Genomic DNA, 25,364 nt, shown 5'->3' with positions numbered 1-25,364 from the left:
GTCCTAACAGCTGCAGCGGCTTCAGAGGTCATGCTCTGGTGAGGTGACCGTTTGTGGATAGGCCATGTGCCTGTGAGAAAGAAGCTGAATCTGTCTTTACTTTACTGGTGATCCAAATTTTGGAACCATTATCAACCAATCATCAAGCTGATATAGACTGAGCCTCGATAGTAAATGTGTGAATTTATTAGCAAACGATGGAAACATGCTTTCAGAGAATAACAATGTGACAATGACACAGCGTGTTATCAGAAATACAGAGGTCAACAGAAAAGTGTTTGATATTAAAATCACCGTTTAACTCGACCACCATCATACAGAAGCATATTATGTAGGCGTATCGCTCCTGTTCTGAATCACACCATGTTTTTGCCCTTTTTTTCTTTTTTTATACGAGACAACCATCTTTTTCCATCCAGATGTTCAGCCAATGAGAAGTCGTGCGGTTCCCAGCGAAGGAGGGAGGCGGAGGAAGGAAGGAATGCTGCAGGATGCTTATTATCATCATGGCTGTCAAACTCAGTGGCGATGAGATAAAACATCATTTTTAATGCGAGATTTACGAGGATGAGATGCACCATGTCCGCTGCAGCGGTCGCGCTGCGGCTCGCTACGGGTACGTATCGATTAAAAACGATCCGGGAGAAAGATCCGGGCGTTTGCCTTTTGATGCGTCCGTGCTGGTTAGCTCGCTAGTTAGCATGCTACTGTGGAGCTACTGTGCTCATTTTTTCCGAGAGGCTGAGGAGGAGACGCGGAAAACATGGCTAACAGTAGTCATCTGCACTGCTACACGGGTGGAGTTCAACGTGGTGTGTTTGTGCTGTCCGTGAACACAACACCCGTCACATGCGTCGTCTCGCTAGCTGTCCACTCATTCATTCAGCTTTTAATTAACGCGACGTTGCCTTTGAGAAAAAAGCACACGTCCTCTTTTCTGGGTTCACACGTCGCCCAGCAGGTGTGTTATGAATGCCTAATTAAGTAGCTGCTAATGCTAGTTTAGTAGCTCAGTTCACCACAGTGGTCCTGGTTTGTTTATCTCTGGTGACACACCATGTGTGTGTCTTCAGTTGCAGGTTTATTAGGTGCACGCAGATAAAAACTGATGCAACAGGATTGCAATACAACTCCTACCTTCATACAGGTAGAGTTGTGTAAATTAGTCAGAATTGTTACATCCATTAACACTTCACAAATCTATATATTACTTTAGAAATACAGCAGGAATTAAAAGACTCATGTCTCAGCACGTCTAAATAATTTGTCCATGCTTTGATTTAGTTAACAATGACTCTAATCACCAGTTATTCTGTTGATTGTTTTCTTAATTAATCCATTATTTGTTTGGTCTAAATGTCAGAACGAAATTGTAATAAATGCCTATTATTTTTCCCCACAGCCCAAGCAAAGATATCCATGTCTTGTTGTATTCGACCAACAGTCCAAAACCAAAATATATTATGTTTACTATCATCTAAGACAAAGAAAAACATAACATCCTCACATTTGAGAAGCTCTCAGTTTCTATGCACCACTTAACATAAACTTGAGTTCATTCAGGCTTAACTTAACTTTTCTGTTTGCCACTGCTTTTTCTAAAGTTATTAACTCAGATTTCAATGTCTGAGCTTGAATATAAAAACTTTCATGAAAGAAGAGTTTGCAACTTTGTATTACAACTGATGCATTAGAATAAAATACTGGTAATAAATGGTGTATTATTACCAGCTAAAACTGGTATTTTAGCTGTATTATTACCAGCTAAAACTAAACTGCATTAGTTTTAGCTGGTACATAATAAACTGGCAACACATTAAATATATAGCTCAGAACTTGTTCCATTCATTCTTGTATTCATTGATCCAATAGTTTACATTGTGCATGCCTATGATGTCAAACACACCGTGTTTCATGAGAGAAATGCCCATATGGAGCAATCCAGGGGCTCGAAGCAGAGAACAGCCCTGAACAGAGATGGTGAGTGGGTGTGTGCAGTGGTGCACTTCGTGTGTTGACCCGCTGTCCCCTCCCCCCTCTCATAACACAGTGACCTGCTCAGCTGGTTCCGCATTAATAAAGGCATTTTTGTTTTCACTTGTCTGTCGTCCCACAGACACAGACGTGGCCCACTAACATGGTTTACCGGATTTAAATTATGTCGTAACTTTGTCCTAGCTAGAAGTAGAATATATCCTAAATCATTCACTGTGAGACAAAGCTCTATATCTTCTATTTAACATGATGCTGGCACTTTATGGCACTGAGTCAACACTGTGTCGCAAACAATCGGTTTGGACAAATGAGTGATTGACTTACCTTTTATAGAGCACTAGAACTCAGCTGGCTGTTTCATGTCCACTCTTGTCCTGAACTACAGCTTCTGCTTGTTGTGACACCGACTACTTTCACTTCCATGTCTGCGTTTTTAGAACAACGGGGCTCAAACTCATCCGTGGTGGAATACCAAAGCTGAGGTCCAGACAGTAGCAATCCTTGTTGCCGGTGCTTCCCCGCTAAACAGCAAATAAGCGCATGCATCCTCCTGACCCGGACAGCATGCACACCACACAGAGCTCGAAAGGAGATCCCTCCCTTGCTTCTGCCTCACCTAGCTCAAGGCTTCTGTTAGCTCGAGCCATTAGAGGGACGAGGGTGGTTTATTATTTTAAGGCATCACTCCTGAGATTTCAGCCAGTCCAAGGTCAACCCAGCATAAAATCTGGTGAGGCATTTCCCCCTCCCCCAAGGCCTGTGATCTACTGACCAATCCAAGTGTGTCAGTTTATTTATGAGTATGTGTAATGTATAGATAATACTTGAATGCTAATTTGTATGTGAGCCCACTTCTCATGAAAGTGTAGCTTGTTATGTGTATCAGCATGCACATGTCTGTCTCTACATTTGTTAGTCGTCCGTGGACGGTCTAGTATTAACTTTAATTGGTGACGTATTATGTACTGTAGGAGCGCTGCAGTCCATCATCTCGAGAAGGCTTGGCAGAAAGTCAGCCCGCTGCAAATAAGCAGATCTGATGCTATTAGCAGCTTAGTTAGTGATCTTTACCTTCACTGGCTGCTGTCTGGAAGGGACTGCATTCAAAGGTGAGGGTTAAACACAGGCAAGACGGCTAACGTGAGGCTGCCAGGAGCATGTGTTAGGTCTAAACGCTTGCTGTCGAATCAAAGTTTAATGTTGATAGGCCAAAACACATTTCAAATCCCATAGGTCATTTCCTATTCCTCAGACCATTAGCTGAGACCAGGCCATCTGGGTACCATTGTTTGTTTCATCTGTGGACGCTCTACAATTGTTTATACCACAACCAGTTGGTCTCTGAGCGGGACAGAATAATCCAGCACTTGACCTTGACCAGGAGTGTGAGACTGGGGTCCTTTGTGTGGTGAAGAATTGATGAGGCCCAACGTGTCGGGTAATAGAAAACGAGCGAGGGGATTTGCAGACCGACTCAAGTCATCACCGAGGCCGCCACTGGTGTGCTGAACCTGCATGAGGTTTCATTCTCAGTCTCTGAAAAACCTAGATCCTCATGTCATGAGTGCAGCTACAGAGGTTGAGAGAAGCCACGGCATGGATTAGTCACGCTCAGGCGGCTCCTTTAATCTGTTTTTAGAAAGCGATGCGGTGGATATAATAACCTCAGGTTTCTAAAAGTAACAGCACATTCAGTGGCCGCCAAATTCTATTGATTGTATCTAGCTGTGACGGAGCCCTTGGGGATATCTGACATATGGCCAGTTCAGCGTCTCTGTTTGTGGCCACAGATGCAGCTCAGTTTAACATGCACACGGGACCGTTTTATAACACTTCCTGCAGCTCATCAGCTCCCTTAGATTGCAGTTTGGCAATTGTGCCTTGTAGATGTGGACTTCCTTAGTAATCTGCAGCTTACTGTGTCACCTAATCTTCTATAACCCCTTTGTGCCCCCTAGTAATAGATAACGCTTAACGACCAAAGATCACATACTGACTTCCTCTTTCATGGACACGGATTAAAATGTAAATCCTACTTTATAACTCTGTTCAGCGGAGAATCTCCTTGGAAATCAGCTTCTGTTCAAGCAGAGGGATCACAGTACAGTAAAGGAGACCCGCTGTGTGTCATGATACTGCATATATATATATCAAGTTATATAGGTTGGATGGATGCTAATCAGACGATAAAGCAGGAGATAAACAATGGTGAAACAATGGTGCGACATTTTGCTCGCGGGAAGGCACACACACACAGCTTTTGCAGTCCGAGCTGCTTAATGTGTCTCGAGTTATGTGTCTGCAGGCCAAAGCAGTTCACTCCAAGTACACTCAGTCTCTCATGGTGATTAAAAACTGAGTGCCCACCCACCGAGAGAGAGAGAGAGAGAGAGAGAGAGAGAGAGAGAGAGAGAGAGAGAGAGAGAGAGAGAGAGAGAGAGATTCAAATCACATCCAGCCACATTGTGTAAACTTTTGCTAACGGGCTGCCATTTTGTTAGCGATGCCCTTCACGAATAAAGACTACATGTTTATGTTTTAAATGGAGTGGGGCTAAACAAAGAGCATACTAAAAACAGAGTGAGAGGAGGGCATAGAAATAACTCTGTACAGTGTAATTACTGCTGATTTTACTCAGAGTATCGCGACTGCTTGCTCCTAAAATCCATTGTTTTGCCATCGCAGCTTGCTCTTATTGTGTACAATTAGAGTTTGCGTGGCTGTTTGCTCCACTGCATCCTAATGTGAAGCAAATGCATTTACCTTCAAGGGAATGTGAAAGCAAGAAGAGTAGACAAATCTATTATTGTGAGCGGTATTGCTTTGCAAAGTGTGAAGTAGATTAGCAGGTGTTTGTAACAAATGTTTGCTGCATTAACACCTTCTCTTCTTCTCTAATGAGTGCTGCTGGCAGGTCGTTAATGATACCCAAAACACAGGCAAAATTGAAAACGCTGTGCTTTCAGGAGCTAATTTAGTTATTTTTTCCTCTAACAATCTGTGTTTCAGTGGTCACAATCTTGTCAAGATCACATGCGGATCGCAACGTCTACCCATCTGCAGGAGTGCTGTTCGTCCATGTTCTGGAGAGAGAGCACTTCAAAGGAGAGTTTCCTCCCTACCCCAAAGCAGGTATAACACCAGCACATTTGAACAATCTGCACTGATTAAAAGTCTTGACATTTCTGATCGCCTAAATGACTCATACATCTAACAGTAACGATGTTTGGCGCGGTCATTGTATAAATGCAGCCGTCCATTGTCCATTTATTATATTTCACTCGCAGAAAAAAATGCTCAGCTGCTGTTGGCACCACATCCACGATTCATTTAATGGCTCTAAATGTACATTACTAAATTGGTTCTGAACCATAAGAGATCACGGGGCCACTCCTCATTAAACAGCTCTGTCTGCAGGTGATGCCAGCAGTGACCCGATCACTTTCAACACCAACCTGATGGGCTACCCCGACCGGCCGGGGTGGTTGCGCTACATCCAGAGGACGCAGCACAGCGATGGAGTGCTCTATGGCTCTCCGACCGCAACGCATGTTGGCAAGCCCTCCGTCATAGAGGTGGGTGGCTGGACCGCTTTCAAAGGGAAGAGGCAAGTAAGGACAAGTGTTGAGCAACATGAAAGCGTTAAACTAAAAGAATAGAAAATAGAAGATAGGATCACACATTTGTAAGTCTTAACCTAAAGGCAACCATAAAGGTAATGGAGCAGTAAGACATTTCAATTGATTTTACTCAACGCAGCTGTTTTGTATAGATTTAGTAGACTTCAGACTTAAATTTCATTATGTTTTCATGTTTTCTTTGCCCCCCCATAAGCTACTGTGGAAATAATTTTCCCAGAAGGCTTAGCGTTCGCCGCTACGCGCCCTCTTTACGGTGTCTCCGTCGGGCACATAGCCCGCATAGTGTATCTAGCTCAGCCTTGTCCATAGGGCTGCTGCCATATAAGCTGCACTGATCTGAGCTTAAACTTTCACCCCTGTGTGTTGCAGATTACTGCCTATAACAGACGCACTTTCGAGACAGCACGGCACAACTTGGTCATAAACATCATGGGCACAGAAGGTAAGAAGTGCCAGAGTGAGAGCTCAGAGCAAACAGACATCAAACTTCCCTGATTAAACCCCGAGGGCACATTCAGTACTTGAAGGATGCAAAGGACTTCCCTGAGGAGAAAAATGTGTCTTTGATTACTTTTGTCAACATTTATTGTATAGATCTAACTATGTGTACTTGTCTAATGTACTTTAGATGTGAAATCAGGTTGGCTATCATAAATCAGTTTGATATGTTGTGGCTTCTGTAAACATACAGTTCTGTTTTAGTACAGTAAGTGAGTTAGTAAGTTATCAATTATTACGGTATATCTGCAGCTGTTTCTTTGCATCGGAGTGCCTGCACCTCACATCTGTGCATCTTGTTGACCAGTCACGGTACATGCAGTTCAATATGAGCTGAATTGGTGGAAAGTTCGGCAGATGTTCGCTGCACTAACGTGACATCACTCTACCTTTTTGTATGATGTCATCTGCCATCTGGTCCTAGAAGGAAACTAAGTCCCAACAGAGCACAGCAGACTGGTGAATGTCAACTATGCAGCAGGAGCAAAGTATCAGTGACGTCTCAGTCAGCAGAACATCACTGTAGCTGCCCTCACGTCTTCTTCTTCTTCCCTCATTCACCTTTTTCTCTTCTTCGTCCCTTCCCCCAGAGTTCCCTCTGCCCTACCAGGCGGAGTTCTATATCAGAAACATGAACGTGGAAGAGATGCTGGCCAGCGAGGTGCTGGGAGACTTTCTGGGAGCCGTGAAGAACATATGGCAGCCTGAGCGCCTCAACGCCATAAACATCACCTCGGCGCTGGACCGCGGCGGCCGTGTGCCACTGCCCATCAACAACCTCAAGGAAGGGTGAGGATTTTGAAGGTTTGGCTGGACCTGTATTGCAACGGCTGTAAAAACACAGAGTGCTTTTCATACTGACTGAAAAATGATCCAGTTACAGCTAAATCTGATTTTTTTTTTTAAAGATTTAGATATAATTCCTCTTAATAACTCATACACAATAAGCATGCTGTTTAACAGCCTTAAAGATTCTTTCCACCTCCTCACCTCTCTCTCAATCAAACAAATTGCTTATATTTTCAGCCCACTCACATCATGCTGACGTTTTATTTAATTGGGCCCCTGGGGATCCACAGTTCGCTGTGAATTAGATGAGTTCACTTGGCCGTCAGCACTGACAGATACTGTCAGTCGGACTAGTTCAGAAGGGAATAGCCCACACGAACTGCCATAAGTTGTGCATCAGAGATTCATGCTGATGTTTAGGAAGATGAAAGCCTGTAGTCAGTGGAGGAGAAAATGCTTTGACTATAACGAGCGTCAGCATAAACATGTAAAATGAGGCTCCATCTTCTCTTCTCATCCCTCATGCCTCGTGTTCCACTGCCTCCTCCTCTCCCCAGAGTGTATGTGATGGTTGGTGCTGATGTTCCCTTCTCGTCGTGCCTGAGAGAGGTGGAAAGCCCACACAACCAGCTGCGCTGCAGCCAGGAGATGGAGCCCGCCATCAGCTGCGACAAGAAGTTCAGAGCTCAGTTTCACATTGATTGGTGCAAGATCTCTCTGGTGAGGGTTGCAATGTTTTTCACTTGCTGTCAATGAATAAAACATATTTTTCACAAATGCTGAATTAACCCCACAACCTATTTCTTCAGGTTGACATCAACAAAGTGTTCCCGGTGTACATTAGCCGTTCCGAGCCGGGAACCGGGATCCTGCCTGAATTTGGGGAATACAACCCCCCCTCCGAGACTCTGATGGGCCGGAACTACTTTTCAGATTTCCTGATCACACTGGCTGTCCCCTCCGCCGTGGCACTAGTCCTCTTCTTCATCCTCGGCTACACTATGTGCTGCCGACGGGAAGGGGTGTAAGTGTTTCTTGGTCTTGTATTTTTATGCAAATATTACACCAGACGCCCCAACAAATATTTGAGGAAAGTACAGAAACTGTTACTTAAGTACATGAGACCCAAATGGGAGACAGGATGGATAGTGCAGGATATTTAGAGAACAGCAACAATCTGGACTGGAATTGCAGCTTGCCATTACCATCTAGTTGTAAGGTCCATTTATATTATGTTCCTCACGAATATCCGTCACAGCTTTTTGTTAATTTCGTCACGTACATCTTGATGTTTTGAAGCACAGTCACGATAAATCCTTTCATCATTCTCCATCATTTACAGGCCGGGAGAGACGTGCCCCCTTGTTCGCTCAATGTTCCACCCATCACCATTTTCATTGTCTTTACCCAACAATCCATTCACCTGTGTGTAGATGTCTCTTCAACTATTAATATTAGTATTTAATTCATCCATTTTGTTTTGTTTCTAGGGAAAAAAGAAACATGCAAACACCAGAGTAAGTGTTTTACCTCTCCTGTGTTTAGTTTTTTTCTTTTGGGTCTGTTTTGTCCACTCCCCCCTCTCTCTTTGGTTTGCAGTTTTGTCATCTATGTTGTCATCAACGGCTTTCTCATAACCATTCATGTGCTCATCTCTGTGTTGACATCCATTCATCCAATGGGCTGCTCAAAAACTCAATGGCCAGATGTAGGTTATTAAAGCTCTAGACGTAACACATTGTTTAAAACGCATACATCTCGAAGACTAAGAACTTATCTCAAACTTTAAGTCAGACGAGGTAAGGAAGTCAGAGGGATAGGTAAGGGTGGAGGTTACATTGCTGTTGTGCATGCATGAATTGAGTGCAGAGCTCACCATAGCTAATACAAGTTGATTGCATATTCAAATATTTTAAGTGTGTTTCAGGTCAGACAAAATAACACCACCAACCATGGAAACCCAGGCTACAACACATGTTGTCTCCACTGCTTCTCTCCTCTGCAGCATCCAGCTGGTTCACCACGGCTCCATCCAGAAGTCCACCAAGGAGCTGCGGAGCATGTCTAAGAACCGGGAGATCTCCTGGCCCCTGTCCACCCTGCCCGTCTTCAACCCAGTCAGCGGCGAGGTGGTGCCGCCCATTCACCCGGACAACTACGAGACCACCAGCATGCCCCTCATGCAGACACAGACGTGAGTTCAGAGACTGTTTTGTTTGGGTGGATGGAGGGAAATCCGCAGCACGTGAAACAGACATTTGTGTGCACGTGAAATGCACACATGCTCATTAGCCGGCACGCAGATGTATGGCTTATAGGCGTCAATATATAGGGGAAATATAAGTAAAAACAATGCCATTATTGTCAGTGCTTCTAACAGAACCATGTTCACAGCTAAAGCTGCAGCAAGCCAGCCAGTCTTTTAGAAAATAAATACGGTGACAGCTTAAGAGGTTCAAGCTGTCCCATGATTTTTCCTAATGGGCTTTAAACTTAGAACAATGTGCCAATATAAGTACAACACATGATACTAAAGACTCTGTCTGTTTACTATAATATCTTTGTTAATAATTTCAGGAATCTACAAAACCAGATTACGATACCACAGCAGCGGCCATCGGGTTAGTACTCCCTTCAACAACTCTATAGCAGTCGAGCACCCTGAATGTGCATTGATGCGAGTGTTTAATGAATAAATATAGAAGCATGCATAGGCTTCAGTTACAGCAGCAGATGTCAGAACAACATGTAAGCTATGACTAAATATGATGAGTGTTCTGACATACTTCCACAATGAATAAGATGACTCTATACAGACAATAACACATTTTGGAGTCATAGTTGTTGCTCACAACCTGTGTCTGACCTGATGTACATCACTGTAAAGACACAAGCATCTAGACATTATTCAATTGGACACAGATTATTGAGAGCAAATCATTTTGGTACGGCTCCACATGAAATCAGGCACGAGCTTGACTTCTTGTCGAGTGGCGTCTTAACGCCTGCAGCTCCGGTGCGTGATCGCCCTCCTGTGTACATGGTGTTCAGCTGCATGACTGTTCAAGCACTAACCTGCTACTCTCTCTGTTCACTGCTAACAAAGGAGATAGTTATGTCATGTCAACATTTCGAAGGCTGGAGGTAGGTGCTGCAGTCTGTTTTTGAATTAATGTAGAGATAATTCATGAGTTCTTTTTTTATGAAGTTATTTCAGCTCATCTCTTCTGCTAAAAAAGGACTGACTTCAATGCGAGTACTTGTCAATAAGGTTGAATATAATAGTTTTCTTGATATTTATTGTAGGTAAATGGTATTCCTGAGGAGAGAAAGGTGGCCGAAGCACTGGATTTGTGACCAGAGACGACGGGTGTCGGAGCTGACTTAAATTTCATATCTATAACTTTGTTTTTTCTAACACTTGTGCCAATCTGCATGCCTCAGACGTGTCTTTACAAAGATGTATCCTTCATATGCATTTACACCTTGAAGAGTGCGTGTGTAAGAGATCAAAGGAGCTTAGCTGACTATATGAATATAAAACATATTAGAATATTTTGAAATATTTGTAAATGTAAAAACTGTTTGGATTTCTACTTGCTTTGCACAATGGACCTCATAAAGGAAAAGGGAGTTTTACATGGAAATGCTTTAGTTGTCATGTTATTAATTATATGTATTGTCACATGATAACAATAAATTCTTTCAGAAGAAATCATTTTCACTGAGTGTCTTTGTCCCAAAAATAATCATGCCTGAATGACATGAAAATATATATTTGTCAAAAAAAGAAGCCCAAAAAGCAAATTTTATGAAGGTATTATTAACAATGTACAACAGAATAAAGGCATTTATAAATAATATGGATACATTTCACATTTTTAAGACATCACATTTTTTTTTACATGTAACATATTTCAATGAGGGGTATAAATAGTTGTTGCTTTTATGTGACCAAAAAGATCTATTAAGGCCTGAAACAATTATCAAATGTATAGCTGTTTATCAGTAATAGACAAAACACAGATCAGTAAACTTCACATATCAACGGAAATTGCAACATGGAAATGCCATTTTCATCAATACATTGAGGTGATGACTGGTTATAGAAATTACAAATTGACTTCGCTCGTATTTAGAGAACGCAACCGAAGCCGCACATCATCAGAGAAATGACAAGAAGATCAAATCGTTCCACTGTAAAGAAGAAATTATTTTTTTGTGTATTTCATTTAATCAGAAGCTACATAAATGTGTAAAAAACGATTGACAAAGCAATCTTTTACTACCCCATGGTGAATGAAATACATGTTTAATTCAAAAGCGATGTAGCTTAGATCGTACAATATACATTTGCCAAGTGACCGTGACAAAACATTTACCTCATAGAAATGTGCTAAAGTACAGAAGGTATCTGCACTGACACCTTCGTAAAACATTGTATTTTTATGCAAAGATTACAAGAAAATGCAGGTCTTAAAATGAAAGTGCTAATATCTCTTGAATGTCTGTGAGGATATACATAGGCAAAGAGACTGAAAATATACACAATTGTCCTTGAAGTGACAGTTATACGTCTTCTCAGCTCAGATGTTCAGTATGTGTAAGCCACGGAGAGAAGCCACAGGTCTAAGAAATCTTTTTTTTTTTTTTTTTATTCACTGAGGATGTATATTTAGCGGTTATTCCTATTGTACAATAATATGTGCAAGCCGGTGCGTTTCCACCAGAGCAACTGAGACCTGTTCTTAATGACCATGAAAGGAGGACTAAAAACCCTGCTGAAGCATTGCTGTATAAAATAAAGTCTCTCACTCTGTCATACAAATATACACAGACTAGGAAGTGAGCTTATTGACAGACGAGTGTCAGACTGTAAAGGCTCGAACTCCGCAATGCGTCTCTGAGGCAAGTGATCATCTATGAGATGCTGGGATGGGTACAAAATGATCCATGTAATACTTCCTTCACAAACAGCAGTCATGAGCGCAAAGTACAAAATTAAACAAAGACCTCCCCCCCCCAAAAAAAAACTGTATAAAATATAAGCTTAATTTAAATCATTAAATACTGTACATATCACATAATTTCAGAGCTACAGCAGGTGACCACGGTACCTTTCAGCACAAGGCAAACATTTCTAAAATCACTCACAAAAACATTAGCAAAAATATGTTGAGGGATAATCAAACTTTTCAACAATTGCACTCCAAATTTTCCTTTTTAGTCTCGACAGTTTTTAGATCACCCAAGCCAGTTGTTGGTCCATATTTTACATATTTAGATATCTACACTATTTTATAGTCCCCAGAAATACTGTACAAAGGAAATTGATAGTAAAATGCAGCACAGTTGATTTCTTTTTTTATTTTAGATATCTGAATATGTAGATTATGGATCCTGAGTGAAAACACCAACTGTCACTGCCCTGTGGACGGAGTGTGTGCCTACTGATCCCTTCCAGAGTGAGGTTATGATAGGAAGTTCTGTATGTGACAAAATAAACTTCTTATTAGCTTTTGGCTAAATAGAAGCAACGCTGCAAATATCCACAGCAAGCACAAGGTCTTAAAATGAGAACCTCTTTTTGTTTTACACAACATTCCACATCTCCAAATGTCTTCTCTGCTCTTCTATTGAATCCATAATGTAAACGTTTTGAGCGTTTTGTTTTCTCTCCTGCAACTTGCACTTTGCCCTGAAAGGAGCAACCGCTTTTTTTTGTATTTTTTCTTTTATTCAGTGTGCGACTTTCACAGCAGTCAAATAGTACAGACTCTGCTCAAACATGGCCAGCAGAGAGACACCGATCTCCCACAGGTCCCTTTGTTGTCACTCAACACAGTCAAGGTCGTCTCCTGTGGCCCCCAGTAAGCTAAAACACCGACCTGCTCCTGGCTGGGATCTGGCCCTTATGGACCTCACCTCAACAAGGATTTGGCAGGTCAGTTGTGCGCTCGCGCTCTCCCCCTCCTTTCCTCCCTCCCTCCTTCCCTCCCTCCCCATCAAGAGGTGTCCATCAGGCACCGGGTGTGGGCTGGGTGCCCCTGGCCAGCAGTAATACAACTAGACTGAGGAGCCCAATGGCCCCCAGTCTTTTCAGCAGGGCCACGCTGTCTTTGGGGATGACCACCTGGGCCAGATCATTGGTGATGAGGGAAATCTCATGAGCCACACAAACAAAGATGAAAGTGCTGACCATGATGTTAAGTGAAGGGTTTCCTGGGATGAGGACCAAAATTCCCTTGGTGTCTGCTGCCAGCCAGATGTGGTACTGGCATATGAACAGCTGGGGGAGACAAAGCATATTTATCACTACAAATAGAATATGTGGTTGTCTGCAGGTTGAGACAGACCATAAGACACAGAGCTGCTAAGGGCTGCTTTTTTTATTTTTTTATTAGTGTTGCTTCCAACCACATTGTATTACTGTAATGTCATCTACACTAAATTACTGGTTACTCTTATTGTTTAATAGTACCCTTTGCAAAGCCCTTTGTGATAGATTTGTATGTGGGACTACATAAAAACAAGCTTTTAATATATCGTGACAACTTCACTGCCATACTGTCTTACCTCCAAGGAGATCTTTCCAAACCATGCAAAGAATGAGCTATATATAGAGCGAGCGTAGCCAGGAATGTTTCTGATGAGAATGAAGGCCAAAATCTGAGGACAAGAGAGAGAGGACTAATGAGATTCTTATCATTTAAAGTAGCAGATTGAAGTCAAGGAGTCATTAACACTCAAGTTAGAGTGAAACGCAGTCCAGCAATTTCCCCACTGCAGCACTAATAAAGGAATATCTTAAGTCATATATGAGGAGTAAAATGTGCAATCCTGATTAATTATTTTGGGAAATAAGCTGTTGCTAATGATCTATTGCACTACTTATTTTTGGGTGGGGACTGGCTTTATATAATCACAGTACTATTTCTAGCAATACAGAAAGGCAACTCCCTTGTTGTTACACTCACATTATCTAGTCATGGGATTAAGATTATGACATCTCAAGGCAACTCCTAAAACCACTGGGTATTAACTAGAAAACAACAAAAAATGAATACCTGGACGACAGAGATGTAAGGATGCATCTCGTTGCACTCTGTTTTGGTTTTGCAGCTGCTGGCCCATATCGAGTAGGTCTGGCGACACAGGGAAAAGGATAATTTAGCATGTTTTAATCTTCATCTGCAACAAAGACAAGGTGCTTTAGTTAATGTTTGTGCATGTTAGTGTTCCCCACTGGCCAGCTCACCACGGCCGCTCTGCACTGCTCTCATACGGCGGTAGCACCCACCCTCAGGTAAATACAGTTGGCACTTTTACCCTAGTTAGCATCGCTAGCTCAGCCATCGCCATGTTGAGAGGCAATAGAAATCCTCCCAATCTTGTATATAGCACCTTTAATGTAATCCCTAAGTGTTTTGGAGGAGTCAAAAACAAACTAAAAGAGAGCTGCCCCAGTGCTACACTGTATGTGAGGTGAATCGATTGTCACTTTAATAAGTTCATGTGACATTCTGCAGACCTTTCTTAATACAAACAAGAACTTTCTCAAGACATACCTAAAACAATTAAGAGCAGACGATTGTGTTTGTCAAGGCAGCTACCAGGTGTGGCATGCATGGACAGTAAGCAGCTGCTTTTGTCAGTAAACATTTTCTTGATTTAATCAAATAAGATTTGGAAAAAGGACCTGAAAGATGACAGCAATCTAAAATAATAAGGCTAAAGCCCAGTACTGGCAGAAAGTGTGAAGAGTCTTACTATGAAGGAGACGACAGAGAGGAAGAGGAGCAGGTTGGAAATCTTGGTAGAGAAGAGCGCCTCTCCTTTGCCCTCCGACAGCACCTGGCACTTCTGAAGCACCAGATAGATGAAGGCAAAGAACATGCCGTGTACCACCGCCTGCAAAAGAGCCGTTACCACAATAAAACTTCTTTTTTTTTTTTACAGTGCAAAAAATTTGGTCCCACTTTAAAACCTTCTGTTGTACTCTGCATTAACACATAATTTGAAATGTGATATGTGGCAAAGACTGTCTACTCAAATGGGGTACAACTGGAGTGAAACACATTCGACTCACAAATCGGTCCAGCTTCCATCTGAACCACCACTCGTGGATGCTTCCGTTCAGCTCAAAGAGTGTAGAGATGGGCCAAACAGAGAATATTTGCTCAAAGAAACCCTGCAGCAAAAACATTCAATATGAAGCACGGCTAGAGAGTAAAACATTACATTTGCATATTATGCTATTTAGCTACATTTTGGGCATCGGAAACAATCTTATATTTGAAAGTATGTTACATTTTCTCTCAAATTGTGCTTTGCAAAAACATAACTACTAAAAAAGTTCAGATGAAATCCATATAAAATCAAATTTAAAGTTTTACAAACCCCAAATTAAAGTGAGGTTGCAATTCTGATTGGTGGGATTAAAATATTTTCAATTCACCAACCTGGGAAAAGGCAAAGATGCAGATGAACAGCAAGACGCCCAGTAACTTCGCCAAGACCCCAAGGTGCCACAAGCCACTACCTGTACAGAAAACAAGACCGCCATTAATGAAAAGGTTTTTCGAAATGCAACACTGCTAACATTTATGACAGGTATCACAATTATTGTGTAGAAATAATCTTGTATATTGATTCACATAGTCCAGGACTTTTTTCAAGTAAATGGCGCATGTGAGTGAAACAAATGAAGCAACAGTTTCTTTTTTAAATTGCATCAAATCTGACACCTACTGTTTGCCTTCTTCTGAAGGATCTGAGGCCACATGGCCAGCGTGGAGTAGATGACGACAAACCAGAAGGTGACCAATGGGACAAAGTAATAGAACTGGTAGGGTCTGTCCATTACGACACACAGCACCAAGACCAGGAAGTTTAGACGGAAAAGTACCTGGGGTGAAACAAACAGAAACATACACAGATCAATCAATAAAAGCATCACATTGGTAATAGTCCCAACTAAATACCTGTATTTATTTTGTCATCAATATGAAGTACAAACATATTAGTAACTGTAGGCTTTATCACCCTTAAATGGACAGTCTGCAATGGAAGTTAAAAAAGTGAAAACATTCCAAATATAGCGCACACTTAAAATTATATTATTTTTTGTGTGGCTAAAATATGTTTCACTGCTGTCCCTGTCCACAGCACTTGAAAAAAATCAGAACTACGCATATGGGTCTGTTTAAGTAACGATAAGTTACTACGATAAAGAGTGATTGCATGATCTTGGTTAAAGTATAATTGACTGTATCCTCACCTGGCATATTCTATACAGTCCAAAGTCTCCTTTAAGCCAGAAAAAGGAAAAGTGTCCATAGCCGGTCTGAAAGAGGTACGCTGCCACCAGCACCCGCACATGCATGTACACTGGAATGAACTGAAAGAGAGAAGAAAAAACAGTTCTATGCATTTACATAAACTATAAATGTACAGTGCTTCAAAGCAGATTACTCTCAAATGTTTGTGTGACGACATGATTACTGTGGGACTCACAGCGCTGGCTCCAGATATGTGATAGATAAGGATGACCAACTGCATCCAGCCTTTCCACTCATCTGTTTGCTCACGGTTGAGTAATTTGGTCTGTTTGAAAAAGACAATAAAGAAAAATAAACACATTTATTCATAAAATTATTAAATATATAATTGTAAACCAGATAGTAATCATTAAACTTGGTGCATCTTTACAAACAAACATGGGCAATCCAATTTTGGGGGATATTACTACTGGATGTTTCCCATCTTAAAAACTCTCTGATGCCTTTCTTATATTATTACACACAGTTACAAATTTTAAACCAAGTTAGAATGCACTGGACTTATGATGAAGTGAGACTGTGTTGTTTAAAGCTGCAAGTATGCTTCCCCAAGATAAAAAATACTGCATTCAACAGTGCCATCTCACCTCCTTGCTGTTCTCACTGTAGAATACTCCCAGGACAAATATGTAGATAAGAGGGATGAAGAACGTGGAGTGAGTGTAGAACTTCTGCTCTTTCATGAACACGTCTGCTCTGTCACAAAGGTAAAAATAGCTCATGATGATGCCCATCCTGCAGAGGGCCTGGAACGGCGCCTTCGGACCCAGAGGGGCGGCTGCAGTCGCTGGCTTCTTCTCCTCGAGATTCTCTACGTCTGGCGGCACAGGTCGGCGGTGACGGTTGTTGCCCAGGACGTGGAAGACCAGAAAGACCAGGGCCGAGCCCACGAAGAAACATGCCGACAGTTTCTGCAGGAGGTTTGGGGGTGGCAACGTCTGGCAGCAGGAGCCGTCAATGGGCCGGAGTAGCTTGTTGCACAGAGAGTTCATGAGGACCATGGCTCCCTAACAAGAGGATCACACAGAGTGGTAGTGGTGAGTGAAGTACAGTTATCCTTTACTCAAGTACAAAAATACCAACAACACACTATATAAACACTCTACTACAAGTCAAAATCGAAAGTAAAATTATACAAGTGTTATCAACAAAGCTTAAGTATATAATAGGCAGCAGAATTGCCCATGTTTTATATTATTGGATCTGTATTATAAAAGGTGTACAGGGTTCATACGCATTTTAACCAATGGATTTCCATGACTTTAAACCAAATTTCCATGACCAAACATTTTGTGAAATCTCGGTGTATACATGAAAAAGTGAGAAAATGTAGTATTTAAACTAACAATGAGAATTCCAAAGCATACAGTATACCTTAAATGACACAAATGAATGAGAGACAATAGTTTGATTAAAAGAATAAATATGTATATAGATGCCTGTATGTATGCTTGTTTATATTTTAAACGTCTTTCTTTTAAAAGAATATTAATTATTTCAAACTCAGCATAAATGAACATCATGAACAGGAACACTTTTCTATGACTTTTCCAAAACTTTTGGGATTTTATTTTTTTTCAAAAGGACTTTTCCAGGCCTGGAAATAAAAAAAAAATACAAATTCCGTGACTTTTCCAGGTTTTCCATGACCGTGTGTAAAAAGCATTTTAATTTAATTAGTTGTCAAGGTGAAGCTAATTTAACAACTGTATATACAGCTTTTTAACATATAAAATGGAGGGACAACAAATGCCAAAATGTGCACCCCAAAATAAATATTTGTTGCATTGATGATATTTAAATATTGCTGTTACAGTCAGAACCAGACAACCCTGCACATGAATTGGTGCATTTACTGCCAAACTCAAATGCAACTGTTTTAGAGACATTGGCAAAGCCAATTAAGTTGTTTTGACTGTGGGCTGAAAAGTCTCGACTAAAGACACTGATGGCAAATGTCCACTGTGATAGTACCTTTCTATATGAGACTTGTGTCCCTTACTCAAAAACAAGCCATATATGTTATTCATGCTTGTGTGCCTCACTGAATGGTAACAAGACCATATGTGGTTCTTCTCTTCAGCAGAATGTTTAGGTTAGGAACTGTTGTACAGAGGTTTTAGTGAGGACTCTTCCTACCCCCGGCCCCTGTACACTGCTCCTTGATAAGGTGTACATACCCTGCCATTTGAGATCCTGTTGTCCTCCTCACAACAATATGGGGAGGACAACCGTTTGTGAAATTGCAACACTAACTTAGTGTGTTAACCTCTCTTATATTGTACCCATTGTCTAACATCAGACAATAGGTAGCAAATCTCCCCCCCCATGTACTGCAAAGCATGTACAACCTACACATGACATGTATACGTGTCACATTTCATTTTAAAAGGTGCTGTTATTATCATAATCCTTCAAAATATAAGGTGACCAAATCAACAAGCATATTTTCAGTTTTAACAAGCAAAAGCTGATACCCAGTTGCCATCTTCATCTTTAAAGTAATTAGGCTCAACATGAATTCCAGGATACATAACAAACAATTCCTACATACAGAAAATGACTGTCCTGAAATGACATACAGTATACTGAAAGAGTAGGCTCCTCAGGTATCTCACTGAAATGTTGAAGTGCTCATGTAAAAGAATCTGGGTGTTTTAACCACATGCACTCGTCCAGTTGCAATCGTGGTAGTACCGGTACTCGGATCTTTTACTACATTTAAAGAAGCAATACCAGTGTGGAAATACTCTGTCACAAGTAAAGGCAGGGTTGAGGGATAACTATAATTATAATTTAAGCTTTACCATGTGGTTATTTCACAGAGACACACATATTCACAGAACTACCAGAAAATTGGTATATCTACTTAAAAGTAATTGCATCAAAATATACCTAAACTATCAAAAGTAAAAATAATGATTTGCTAAATGTCCCATTTCAGAATTTACGCTTATTGTACTTGTGCGTTTGTAGTACTGTTTTCCCACAATGCATCAAGATATTATTTAACACATGTAGCGGAACCCCCTTTATTTGGCATCGATCAATCTGAGTTTGCATTATGAAATGACATGAGTTTGGGTGCATCATCTCCCATTTGTTGTGCTTTAGTCTACCCCTGATAGGGGCATCTAGAAAAACCTTTGGCACTTTGGGGGTCTTCCCTCTAGCCAGTGTAGTCAAGAAGACCACCTAAACCAAGACCAAGTCATGACAAAGAGTGTATTAAGACCGAGACAAGACCAAGACCTTGCCGGGTTGAGACCAAGTCAAGACCGAGACCAAACCAGTGTGAGTCCGACACTTTTTGACACACTTACAATAATATGTAATCAGAGGCACTCATCAAATTGATCTAAAAGATCCACATTTTAATAAAATCACAGACAGAAATGAAATAAAAATGTACATATTTAATTGCCATATATACAATGTGTGTATTTGTAAGTGTACCATGAGAAATGTCTTGATTAAATATTCAAAAAGCATTGCAGAGGTGAATTGTATGTGTGGAAATATTCATTGTTTTTCTATGAGCAATCAACATAATGATGATAACAAATAAATCAGACAATGCACAGGCAATTTAGTGATATCTTTGCAGTTGTGGCCTTGACCAGTCTTGAAATAATACCTGGGTCATCTTTGTCTGAGGGTAAAAATGTGGTTGATTGTGAGACGAGACCTTCAAAAGGTGGTCTTGAAACCAAGATCGATCTTGGGTACTACAACACTACCTCTAGTCTAGATGAACAGATGGGAGTAATAGTTCTAAGATAGAAATACAAGGACTGTGCTGCCACAATAGCTGAAACTAAACCGTTGAATAGAACAACCTGATAGCCAACAAATAATCTTAAATTAACAGAAATCCTGCCTACCACATTCCTGGTGCCCTCGGGCAGGTGCAAGCCGTCGTCTGACTGGGCGATAGTTTCCAGTGCAGCCTGGCGGGACGCAGCCAGCAGCTTGACCCGGGACCTGCCGCTACGCTTACTGCCGTTGAGCACGTCTGCCGCCACCTCATTGTACAGATCCAGCTGTTGATTGGTGATCATTTTCCTGTTCTCGCTCAACACCTCCTCATTAACTGGGTCTATTGAGACAGAGGTGTGATGGTGTTTTGTGTAGTGTGAAGAAGTAGAAAGATTTGGTTTAGAGAGTGCATGCATGAGAAGTTGATATTCAGAAAATCTTGTGTGAAATCCCCAATTATGTTTAAATACTACTTGGGAAATTAGGATTTAGTGATGACACTGTAGCACCTAAAATACCCTGAAGCCCCCAACCCTTGTATCTGTGTAAACAATGCTTTGAACCATCAAGCCGTTCTAATGGTAATGAAGTTTCACATGAACGCAATGATCATATCAGAGATGTGTCACTGTGGTGAAGGGGACAGGCAGTAATACTTTACCTTGCAGGACCCAATAGACCTCTCCATGGTCAGCCAGCTTCTCCAGGTGCACAGCAATGGCTGTCAAGTTGACTTTGTACTGCTGCAGTGTCTCACTGCTGCCACTGTGCAACTTGATGGACCACTGTGGAAAATAGATTCATAGATGAGATTAAGATTGACATTACTCAGCCACCACCGTGTCATAAAATGAACAAGCATTGCTAAACACTCATTTATACAGCTTACTGTTGCAGCTCCAAGGATGACAACATCTGGCTTTGCTGAACCTTCCTGCACCACACGAGATAAGTTACAATTAGAAAAGTAAATCCATATCCTAATCACAAGACAAGTTGTCAAGTTTATGAAACTTCCTCTATTAATAATGCTCCTTACTTGTTAACAGTAGAACTTAACATTTATACTCACATGTGTCCATGATATCAAGCGCTCCTTCATTGAATTATTTGCCTCTGGATACCACAGAAAGTCCTACACACAAAGAGTACGTATATGTTTTATCAGAGTATGTTTTTACAGACTGAGAAAAGTAGATAAAAACATATCCATAAATAGCTTACCACATTGACAGAGGAACTGTCAACTTCAAAAGAAATATCCTCGTGCTTCAGACATTACATGCGGACAGACAGAGAAAAAGACTGTTAGGCAAATAGCGTTCCTCTTTTTTTCCCTGCTTGAGATCAGACCAAACATAGTTACAGCTGCTGCATGATTGCAGTGCATTCCAGTGCTGCCTTTTTTTGTTAAGGATTTTTGAGAAAACCACTTCATATTATCTTGTATTTATTGTTACAGTACATTTTCTCAATGCTACTCATTTCAGGGTTTCCTGCAGGTGTTTATTATATGACTGGAAGCCTCAATGAAATCATACATAGTGTGAAGAAAAGATCACTGGGGCTATGCATCACATAAAAAGGCCACAGTTCTTAATCTCTGCACTGCATTTGTAGACAGGTGTGCTTCACATCTGTAGATCTTTATTCCGTAACTACATCATCAAGTCTCGCTACCTCTGCTGAACAATTTCTAAAGAAAAACCCTGGGTTTACATTTAGCTTCTTCCCATAATTACCTTGTTTCCATCTTCTCTTCGCTCAGGGTCAATAACTTTGATGAAGGAGTAAAAGAGCTGCCTGATTCGTGAATCACCGACAAAGGCCACTCGCTTTTCAGCAAGGCAGGTTTTGGCTTCACTGTAAGATAAAAATGATGGTGAGGAATCTGAAAACTGTAAATCCCAACAACTGCAGATGGTTCATTTCAATTTCTAACCTTGTCAAAAGCAGATTGTATTACCCATGCACCCTTACAGACACTCAGACACAAACACAACACACACACACACACAAGTCATCTATCACTGCTACACCCTTCTTCAGTCATCTTTGTCTCAAACATACTGTACATATAGTGACCATCCACAGTTACTGTGACTTACATGCTTTTGTATTTGTGCATCATGCAGCCATACGGCTGCCATGCATTCTCCCCCAAGTAACGTCCTCTGGACAGCAGCCGTTCACAGGAGTCTCCACCTGGAGGCAAGACACAGAAACCCCATCAGTATGACCAAACAAAAAATATTTGACTTTCATTCAGCGCTGTCCAAAGACTAGGAAACACAACAGGGCTCTGCTATGGGCCATAAAGTACAATATAAAGCCACCAGCAATTTAGCCAACCCTAAATCTCTCCAGCTATTTATTGTGAGTAAAATGAATTGAGCCATCAGCAACTGATCTGAGGGCTGGCGAGATACGTGGACAAAGAAGAGATATGGTGTTCTTTCTCGTGAACAAAGTCCAGTCGAAGAAGGCAGGCGTGTGTATACCCTTCTAATATTTCATAATATTTAAACTCTGCGATGTGTGCGATCGCTGTCATTAACAGTGTTTTAGGGTGTGGGACAAGCGAAATGACATGCAGCGTGTTGACATTACGCCCACAAATCAGTGTGCTTCTTGATTTAGCGAAACGCCAAAGCAAACTTGTCAAACACCCGAGGCAGGAAGCAGGCTGCTCCAATACTGTTCAGAAGCACTACAGCTGGAGTTTGCTACTACGCCACATTACCGCCGAGCTGAACTGATAATCCAGCGTGCAGCTGTGTAATATCACAAATGGCATTAATTTGCATGCGATTTAAACAGCAGTGGACTCCTAATAGACTACTAAAAGCCTCTGTATGTCAGTTGATAGCTGCAGAAACCTCCCCTGCAGTAACCAAAAGTGTCCTGACAGAAGCACACAAACACAGCTGAACGCAGCGTTAGCTTCAGCTAAACTAGCCGCACAAAGCCAATTTAAGTTCGTGCAGTTAGAGAACCGTCGGTTGAACTTAGTCAACATATGCAACCGTCTATCTACCTACATTGCCCGGGGCTCAACACCAGTGACGTTATGTCTCACGTTTTAAAAGCACCACCGGATAACGACACTGTAACGACCCGCGAAGGGACACGAACAGCTAACAGCTACAGCTAGCTCACGTTAGCGGTAGCTGGTTGCTCTAGCAACAGCACTCGAAGAAGAAAAGGGAGACCACTTACCTCCATAGTACCGCGAAGCTGTGTGAAACACGAGGAGTAAAATTACGAGTACTAGTGATATCAGTTTGGCATTCTTGATGGTGAAATGCTGATTTATTTCTCGTTTGCCCAGGCTATAGGCCAGGACCGCCATCTTTGCTCCTCCATGACAACAAGCACCTGTGCAGTGTAACAGCGGCGCTCCGCCCTGCGCACAATCTGCCGGCTCGGCCTCACGCGACACCGCCCCCTGCTTCTCCATCCCCGCTGCTCAAATTAGCTGCATATAAAGTACAAAGTACAAATACAAAAAACACTTCACGTGTCCTAGTTCATCAGTTAATCCAACAACTTCAGTCATTTTAGGACAACGTGTCGGTGTCCGTCAAGTTTGAATACGAAACTGGTCACCTGGAGTTGCGTGAAGCGCAAACCCATGAAGATGGCATGATAAGAGAGCTGAAGGCCTTCGGCAGTGCGCAAAACACAGCTGGCATGTAGTGTTGCGAGTCTATTATATATCGTCAGGTGGCATAGTTGACTTGCTGAACCTGTTTGGAGCTGAAAGAGCCTGGTGAGTTACACCAGCTGTGTTTACCTCCCATGCAAAGTGCAACTAAATATTGTGGTGCAGAACTAATATTTTCAGGATTTACAGGACTGGAAAGCTGTATCATGCGCTGGCTGGACAGTGATTTATGTCGTGTTTTATATATACAAAAACAGCAATCCGATAGCTTGAGTTTTAAATTGCAGTACTTTTTCAGACAATTTTATAATTCATTGTTTGTTTGTTTGTTTTTATCTAATGGAAATGTTTGACGTTCGGTGCCAGTGCCAATTATTTAAGTTGTGTCGATGTACAGTAGACCTGCTTCTACTGGCACTATTTTTCCATGCCACGATGCACTCTCCTGTCCCATTATTTTAGTACTCTTATTTGCTTGACATGTATTTCTTCTCCTTCACTTGCTTTTTTGTGTGCATCCGACAAAACCCACGTTCAGATTTTAAATGTTTTAATTGTGTCCTATACTATTAATACTTATTGTCACGCACCAATCCCCGAGCCAAATTTCTTGTATGTGCAAATATATTTGGCAATAAACCGTTTCTGATTCTGAAATGTATAGTAGTAGGATTACATGTGAAGTAAAGGTATATTTTAAAATCGCACTTTAGCAAAAGCACTTATAACCTTCCACCACTGCTATTGAAAAATATTTCAAACATGACATTACATTTAATTTAGCTGACGCTTTTATCCATAGCGACTTACAATAGTGCATTCAACCATGAGTACAAACTCAGAACAACAAGAATCAAAAAGTAGAATTTCTTCAATAAAGTTAAACTACAAAGTGCTATCAGTAAGTGCCATTTAAGTGCTACTAAAGTGCTACTACGGTGCTACTTTCCTTATTCAAGATGTAGTCGAAAAAAATATGTTTTTAGTTTGCCACGGAAGACGTAGAGACTTTCTGCTGTCCTGACGTCAATGGGGAGCTCATTTCACCATTGAGGGGCCAGGACAGCAAACAGTCGTGACTTTGCTGAGTGTTTAGCTCGCAGTGACGGAGCTACAAGTCTATTGGCAGAAGCCGAGCGGAGTGAACGAGTTGGGGTGTAAGGTTTTACCATGTCCTGGTTGTAGACAGGACCCGATCTGTTCGCAGCACGGTACGCAAGTACCAATGTTTTGAAGCGAATGCTGGCGACCACCGGTAACCAGTGAAGGGCGCGGAGGTGCGGAGTAGTGTGGGTGTATTTTGGGAGGTTAAAGACCAGTCGAGCTGCTGCATTCTGGATGAGCTGTAAAGGTCGAATGGCATTAGCAGGTAGACCAGCCAGGAGGGAGTTACAGTAGTCAAGGTGCGAGATGACCTTCTGAGTGAGAAGGGGACGTTTTCTCCTGATGCTGTACATCATGAACCTACAGGAACGTGTTGTTGCGGTAATGTTGGCAGTCAGGTTCCTGGCAGTCCTGGTCGGGCCAACACTGAGTTGTTGAAGGTAATAGTGTGGTCGTGGGTGGGAGAGTCTTGTAGTTCAGTCTTGTCAGGGTTAATTGTCAGGTGGTGTGTGAACATCCACTGAGAGATGTCAGTCAGACAGGCAGAGATTCGTTCATCCAAATAAACAA

At 41.6% G+C, this 25,364-nt stretch overlaps 2 protein-coding genes across 3 annotated transcripts; one reads left to right on the top strand and one right to left on the bottom strand.

Moving 5' to 3' along the window:
- Positions 1 to 524: 524 nt before the first annotated feature.
- On the top strand, positions 525 to 10,623 carry sgce (sarcoglycan, epsilon). Of its 2 annotated transcripts, XM_079231518.1 has the most exons (12): positions 525 to 616; positions 5,005 to 5,127; positions 5,413 to 5,570; positions 6,006 to 6,078; positions 6,725 to 6,923; positions 7,481 to 7,643; positions 7,733 to 7,947; positions 8,414 to 8,440; positions 8,929 to 9,117; positions 9,501 to 9,544; positions 10,030 to 10,067; positions 10,230 to 10,623. In XM_079231518.1, exons 1-12 carry the CDS (start codon positions 568 to 570, stop codon positions 10,278 to 10,280), a joined length of 1,329 nt encoding a protein of 442 aa, XP_079087644.1. In that variant the 5' UTR covers positions 525 to 567; the 3' UTR covers positions 10,281 to 10,623. The 2 variants fall into 2 exon arrangements, with proteins under 2 accessions (XP_079087644.1, XP_079087645.1); XM_079231519.1 differs by lacking the exon at positions 10,030 to 10,067.
- Positions 10,624 to 12,942: 2,319 nt separating this feature from the next.
- Positions 12,943 to 23,405, bottom strand: casd1 (CAS1 domain containing 1; the record flags this gene model as incomplete). The annotated part of the gene is made up of 18 exons (XM_079231709.1): positions 23,243 to 23,405; positions 22,132 to 22,228; positions 21,766 to 21,886; positions 21,248 to 21,292; positions 21,096 to 21,158; positions 20,913 to 20,957; positions 20,685 to 20,808; positions 20,149 to 20,363; positions 16,852 to 17,271; positions 16,440 to 16,529; positions 16,204 to 16,323; positions 15,675 to 15,831; positions 15,386 to 15,465; positions 15,013 to 15,114; positions 14,694 to 14,834; positions 13,991 to 14,068; positions 13,500 to 13,592; positions 12,943 to 13,212 (listed from the first exon to the last, which is right to left on the bottom strand). The coding sequence occupies exons 1-18, from the start codon at positions 23,373 to 23,375 to the stop codon at positions 12,943 to 12,945; spliced, it is 2,394 nt and encodes a 797-aa protein (XP_079087835.1). The 5' UTR covers positions 23,376 to 23,405.
- Between the last annotated feature and the right edge of the window lie 1,959 nt (positions 23,406 to 25,364).

Source organism: Taurulus bubalis, assembly GCF_910589615.1.
Source record: "Taurulus bubalis genome assembly, chromosome: 16".
NCBI lineage: Eukaryota > Metazoa > Chordata > Actinopteri > Perciformes > Cottidae > Taurulus > Taurulus bubalis.
Note: the sequence above shows the minus strand (reverse complement) of the source record. Positions and strands in the feature narration are given on the sequence as shown.

Bases quoted from the DNA above. Each gene is read 5' to 3' on its own strand.
- sgce (XM_079231518.1), top strand. From the start codon at position 568: ATGAGATGCACCATGTCCGCTGCAGCGGTCGCGCTGCGGCTCGCTACG. The intron at 617-5,004 runs GTACGTATCGAT...TCTGTGTTTCAG, and splicing joins CGCGCTGCGGCTCGCTACGG to TGGTCACAATCTTGTCAAGA. The intron at 8,441-8,928 runs GTAAGTGTTTTA...TCTCCTCTGCAG, and splicing joins AGAAACATGCAAACACCAGA to CATCCAGCTGGTTCACCACG.